Source organism: Gracilinanus agilis, chromosome 5 (genome assembly GCF_016433145.1).
Source record: "Gracilinanus agilis isolate LMUSP501 chromosome 5, AgileGrace, whole genome shotgun sequence".
Lineage (NCBI taxonomy): Eukaryota > Metazoa > Chordata > Mammalia > Didelphimorphia > Didelphidae > Gracilinanus > Gracilinanus agilis.
In genome coordinates, this window is record NC_058134.1 from 294,692,645 (window position 1) to 294,699,568 (window position 6,924).

General features: G+C 42.6%; 1 protein-coding gene across 1 annotated transcript; it reads right to left on the reverse strand.

The window, feature by feature from the left end:
• Positions 1-2,837: 2,837 nt before the first annotated feature.
• Positions 2,838-4,341, reverse strand: LOC123249405 (testis-specific H1 histone). Its single transcript, XM_044678423.1, has one exon. The coding sequence runs from the start codon at positions 4,339-4,341 to the stop codon at positions 3,304-3,306; it is 1,038 nt and encodes a 345-aa protein (XP_044534358.1). The 3' UTR covers positions 2,838-3,303.
• Positions 4,342-6,924: the final 2,583 nt, after the last annotated feature.

Here is a 6,924-nt window from a genome sequence, read left to right on the forward strand (position 1 = left end):
AACTTCCCATCTCAGGAACTCCAGCTTTAAAAGACAATTTATAGGTTGAGTTTGGTGGACTCCTTTTGTTACCCATTTCCCCACTGGACACAGTCCTCCCCACCTCCATTTTTGCCTTTAGCTTTCATTCAGGGCACAATCTGGGGAATTGTCTCTACAGCCAGATTGAAGAACCAGAGCTGTCAGATCCAGGAGTCCAATCAAAGTATGTGTTTTGACTGCCTGTATACAAATATGAACTAATTTAGACACCTAAAAAAGAGAGGGCAGTGTTTTAGTATGGTTGAGTTCCTGGAAGTTGGGGTTAGATAAATAGGTGAGGTGCTAGGGCCATCCTGGAGTGGTATTTGATAGCTAATCCTCATATTCAATGAACTTCCTGGGTTGGCTGTGTCAGAATGAAGCAGGTTGAGACAATGCCCCAGCCTGTGCCCTGAGCCCCCATCAGAAATAGGATGAGCTGCTAAAAAGGTGTTTATTCATGAAAATTCCTGTCTGACAATGGAGAGGTATTATTCCCCTAGAGCTTACCTGTATGTGCCTCAAGCCTTGGCAAGTAAAGCAATTAGAGGAAGGCCAGGACGAGGTTTTTGCTCTATAATGTGTGAAGGTAGGATAAATAAGCCTACATTCTTCTCTTCAGGATCAGAGTTGCTCAAGATACATAAAAATGAGCATGAACATTGCTCTTGTGTTCAAAGAAATCACAGTGTTTAGAAATTTAACTTCTCTATATAGTTAACTTGCTTTTAGATTGTGATCATTGGAGTTAGGTCTACAGGGCAAAGAATTCTGCCTTTGTAACACTGAAAGGATGGATTTTCAATGAGCAGGGTGCTATAGGGCTTGCACAACTCACACTTCAGTCTGTAATAGAGAAGAGCATGATGACTTGGATTGGGGAGGAATATCTGTGGAAGAGAATTTGAGTGGGAGGAGCTTTGGAGAAATACCTATACCTGTGAGAGCAGGGTCATTCCTGTAATGCCAAGCTACTTAGGCACATTAGGTGGCTCAGTAATGGGAGCACACTGTTATTAATTTGAACTGCTAGGGCAGTGATGGCAAACCTTTTAGAGATGGAGTGGGGGGGCTCCCTACAACCACTCCCCACCCCCACCAAGTACCATGCCATGCCCCCACCTTTACCCTGGACAGGGAAGCACTCCCATTAGTGTATGCTGGGCAGAGGGGCAGGTGATGAGAGGTGCCTGTGGAGAGGGGAAAGAGTGACTCTAAGTGCTTCCCTCAAACCTAGCTCCTCCCCAACCCCACCATCAGAATCACCTTCATCACAGACCCAACAGGCTGCTGTCTGTGCTGCCCTCAGCTTGTGAGCCCTCACCCCAGTGCCTTACCCCAGACAGGGGAGGGAAAAAGTGTTCCCACTGGGCTGCTAGGCAAAGGGTCAAGTGATGTGAGGAATATCCTCAGGCACATACATGTTGAGGAGGAGGGGAACAGCTCTGCCCAGAGTCCCTCTGACTTTCTAGGAGTGAACTATGGTGGGTGACTGCAGGCATGCCCATAGGAGGCTCTGTGTGCCCTTTTCAGCACATGTACCATAGGTTCACCATCACTGTTCTAGGGCCTCTGGTGATTTTACCACCTCACCTCCCACCCCCAAACTTAGAGGCAACTGAAGGAGCTCTAAGTGTTAGGAGACCCACCATCGAATACTGTTTTCATTTGACCCAGGTTAGCTATGATGACAACTGGGTCACTTCACTAGGTCTTTTGACGACTTCCTTGTTTTCACTGTTTACAGTCTACTTTAGACTTTCTTCAGTTTGAGAAATTCAACCTCCTGGTTTGCTAGACTGTTCTTCTTTGCTTCCTTTGTTACTTTTTCTGTATGTCATTTTTCCTCTTTTCTCTAAACATGGGCAAGGACCAAGACTACACATGTACATTTCTTTCATATTGGGAAAAACCACCTTCCATTCCAGTCTCATTCCAAGTCCCCTCTTCCTATTTTGGATGGAATAACTTTATCTCCCCCTTCCTTTACCAAAAAAACTTGGAGTTTTGTTACAAATGAATATTGTCAAATTGTAAATCACCTCCTCATGAGTTTTGTGAATCAGACCTCCAGAGTCTGTTTGAGCTTTCATAAAGTGTTAAAAAAAATGTTTATGAACCTATAGCACTCAGATCTGTTACTATGGCCTCCCAAAATGTAGTTACTCCTAGAGCCTGATACATTCAGTTGAACTTTACTCTCATATTATAATTCCTACTTGTATTTTTTAGATCTCTAAATCCTTAAAGGTCATCTCAGCTGAGGTGAGGTCCTCTTGGTTTTCTGTCATTAGAATTTTGATTACCATGTCCCCTCTGGTCTTTGACATAGTCACTATTCTCAGGCTATCACTATCCCCACACCTTACCCTTTGGTTGAAAACATAAAATTATTTTTCTATGTGTCCCACACCTCCAGAGCACAAGTGAATTATTACAGATAGTTTTGGGTTCTTAAGTTTGTTGAATGAACACCTTTCTTTGTAGCTTCATAACTCCTCACTCCTCTCTGGTAGTAGACTTTCCACTCTGTCTTCTGCTTATCACATCCACCTTTATCATATTCTCATTTGGAAATCTACAATACACTTATTGGCATGCTAAAGACATATCCTCATATTGAATATTGAAAGTAATGAAGACTCCATAATCTTATATTTTAAAATATGGTCAATTTGATGTCCCCATCTTCTTTGGAGGAAAGGTGTTTTGTGAGAGAGTGCCATATAAGTGGAATTTCAGCCCAGACATTTCTATATGTGTGAGAGAACTGTCCAGCTATTTGCAGCCTACATAATGGATAAGGTTATGCTTAAACTTAAAACCAGCCCAGTGTGCATCAAAGGAAGCCAAGAGTACATTAAAATGTTGTGACCTCCCTCCATCCCAGAGTCTACTTGCCACGGTGAACTAGTTCCTTCCCTTCATTAAAACAAAAAACAAACAAACAAACAAAAACTTTAAAAATGTATTATCACTCTTTCCCCTCTTCTTGAATTCTTTTTTTTTTTCTTCTATACAACTTAAAATAAACAAGGAAAGCTGATTCTAGATGTCAGGAGAAACTCACCTAAACCCTCTTTGACCTCATCTTTTTTTCTTCCTCTTCCCTGCATCCCACTCCCAGAGCATAAAAGGAAATAAAGACAACAAAGACAATGGGAAAAGGTATAGTAAATACTTCCCGTCCATATCACTCAGTGAGTGCATAGATTGTTCCAAGAGAAGTCTCTGAGTGGGAATGAGAGCCTAGGTCAGGGGCTGTAGATTCCTCTCCATACACTAATGGCGTGCACCTATCCTTAGTATGCTTTTTTTTCTTTGGAGGGAATTCTTTCCGGAAGAAACTTTGTAGGATTGCCTTGCACTTTTTGGGCTGTAACTCCGGCCAGGGCTCTGGCGGTGGTCGTTTTGGTTATGCTCCAATGGCTTCTCAGAGTCAACATTCTTTTCCTTCACCTCCTTGGTCTTCTCCTTAGTCTTCGCTTTCTTGTCTTCTTTCGCCTTCGCCTTCTTGTGCTCCATAATCTTCATTCTCTTCTCTTTCTTTTCCTTTGGATCCCTTAACGTTTCCATGGATTTCATCTGTGTTCTCGATGCCTCCATCTCCTCCTCCATCTTCAGTTTTTTCATCTTCTGCCGCCTCGCCTTGCGCCTTATCTCTTCCCTCGTTTTCTTCGATGTCTTCAGCCTTGAGCTGTAGGAGGAGATCTCCTCCATATTTTCCAGGCTCTCCTTCACTTGCTCCATGCAGATTTTCTTCTCGGGTGGATAAGGAGTCTCAGTCACCTTAGTAGCCTCAGCCATGTTGGGCGTCTCCGGCCTCTTGGGGGGCTCCGGCCTCTTGATGTTTTCCGGATCCAATGAGTCTATCGGGTTGGTTTGGGAACCCTGCTCAGGCGCCTTCTTGTAACGGCCACTGAACAGGGACGCCAAGCGCTTCTTGTGCACTTCCTTGATTTTCGTGGCTGGTTTTCTAGGACGTTTCTTGATTGGCTTCAGACTCTTCCAGACTCTGAAGTAGCCCTCAGCCTTACTGCCGCTCACCCGGAGCAAGGTGCCTCTCCCCGACGCTGCCTGGGGCGTCTCGGAAGAATGGCGGCTGCATTTCCGGCGCACTTGGTAGCCAGCATTGCCAAATTCCTTCTTGAGTACAGTGAGAGTCAATCCTTTGTGGGCAGCAATGGCCCGCAGCAGGAGCTGGGAGACTCTGAGCACCGACCGCCGACGATGCCTCACTTGGGTGTCTAGCGTCTTTTCGGAAGATTCAAGGACTAGCTCTTTAGAAAGGCCACCAGGGTCAGCGGCTGCCTCAGTCATGGTGACCCCTGCTCCCGCCACTGCGGGGCAGTTGGTTTGAGACTTCCCCACCCTGCTTGGCCTCCGAGGGGAGGGGAGGAGTGGCTTACGTCACAGAGGGCTGGCACTACGCATGCGCAGAGTGGGAGATGGGGGAGAAGGCAGGTGGGGGGGCGATAACAACCAATCGGATGTACCCATACACCCTAAGCCCCACTAGGTGTCGGGAGCGTGTCAGGGGATGGGGAACAAGTTCAGTCCTTGTTTTCAAAGAACATATTAGTGTGTTGTATTAGGACAGAGGAACGGAACATGTCCATACGTAGTTAGGACAGACAAAGTAGATGCATTAATGCGAGGGGGAAAACCGGGAGGGCCTCCTCGAGAATAGCGGTTCTTACCTTGGGTTTGTTGGCCTTTTGTTTGAATTGGTAGGATTTCAATAAAATTGGTTTTCTTTTCTTTTCTACATTAAGAAACATCTTGAGAAGGGCTTCACTTAACTGCGAAAGCCATCCATGAGACACACACAAAAGGGTTAAGAATCACTGATTTAGAAAGTTGTGCTTAATAACTGGAATCCAAGTAGATTCCAATCAGTTGGGAAATGACTGAGGCAATTAGGGTGTTCGAATGGAATGGAATATTATTACTCCTTATGAAAAGATGAAAGGGATGAATTCAGAGAAACCCAGGAAGACTTTTGTGAATTGATGCAGAACCAGGAGAATAATTTATACCAGGACTAAAACATTGGAGAGGAAAACAGCTATGAAAGACTTAATAATGTGAGGAATGCAATAAATCATCACAACCCGCATGTTTCCCACCCTTTAACAGGGAGGTGAAGTACAGTCAGACAATGGGCGGATTTATTTTGTTTGATTTTATTTATTTGTTATGAGTGTGAAAAGAGGTTGGATTGGACCGTGGGGACCATCGTAGGAAGTATTATTGACTGCCTATTCTTGTCCCTTAGGTACAGTCTGCCTCAGTTTCTTCCTTTGTAAAATGGGGAGGATAATAATAGCACCTAAATTGCAGGGTTGTTGTGAGACTGCAATAAGATAATATTTGTAAAAGCTCTATGCAAATTTTAAATCTATATAAATGCTAACAGTTTTTATTACTATTAAGGATAAGGACAACTCTAATGGGATGAATAATTAGGACCATCACAATACAACAGGAAAGAGCCTTGAACTTGAAGTCAGTTCTAGATTCTGGTTGTGGTAATTTCACTAACTAGCTGTAAAAACTGATATGAAATGGAGAAATTGGGATACAAGGCTCTCTAAGATCTATTCTAATAAGGCCTACTATCCCATAATCTTAATAATGGTTTTTGAATAACAAAAACTAATTATCTTCTTGGCAACTTTATTAATCAATTCATGGCTATCCTATTTTGTTTTTGTTTTTTTGTTGTTGTTTTTTAAACCCTTAACTTCTGTGCATTGGCTCATAGGTGGTAGAGTGGTAAGGGTAGGCAATAGGGGTCAAGTGACTTGCCCAGGGTCACACAGCTGGGAAGTGTCTGAGGCTGGATTTGAACCTAGGACCTCCCGTCTCTAGGCCTGACTCTCAATCCACTGAGCTACCCAGCTGCCCTGCTACCCTATTTTGGGATTCTGGGAAAGGTGTCTCTTGAGTTAGATAGGTAGAATTTACCAATCAATCATGCCCATCTATCTTTCTAGAAGAACCTCAAATAAATCTAAGAGTATCTTAGCTAATAAAAACTTTTCATTTCTCAGGGGAAAAAAATGACAGGCAGAAGAAGGGTGATGAACAACTCTATATATGTCCAATACATCTTTTCCCTTCTCATCCCTTCCTTTCCCTCTTTTAAAAAATTTATATTTAATAAATATTAACAAATAAACATTTAAATATATAAAGATAAAGGTGGTGGTGAATGAAATGGTGAATTTCTAGTATGCATAAGGTTTGTATAGAACAATGATTCCCAAAGTGGGTGCCACCATCCCCTGGTGGGTGCTTCAGCGATCCAGGAGAGCAGTGATGGCCACAGGTGCATTTATCTTTCCTATTAATTGCTATTAAAATGTAAAAAAATTAATTTCCAGGGGTGCTAAGTAATATTTTTTTCTGGAAAGGGGGCGGTAGGCCAAAAAAGTTTGGGAACTACTGTAGACCTTGTTAAGTTTTTTCATAATTAAAACTTTACACAATTCATTCTGATTATGTACTCCCTTCTGAATTCCCTTCTTCTGTTTATTTTTAAATGATTCTTTGGTGTCATTTTTCTTTTTTTAGCATTACTGTCATTACATCCCCCAAAATATACCCCCTCCAAAAAAAGAAAAGCTCTCCATCGTAGCAAATAAATATAGTTATGAAAGAGAAATCTAAACATTGGATGTGTCAGAGGAGGTAAGTCTCATTCTGCACCTCTAGTCCATCACCCCTCTATCAAGAGGTGGGAAGCATATTTCATCATCAGTCTTTTAGAACTTTACATTACATTAATCAGAGTTCTTGTCATTCATTGTTATTTTTCTTCACAGTATTTCCTACTTCTGCTCATTATATTCACTTCTTTAGTTCATACAAGTCTTCTCAGGTTTCTTTGAACCCATC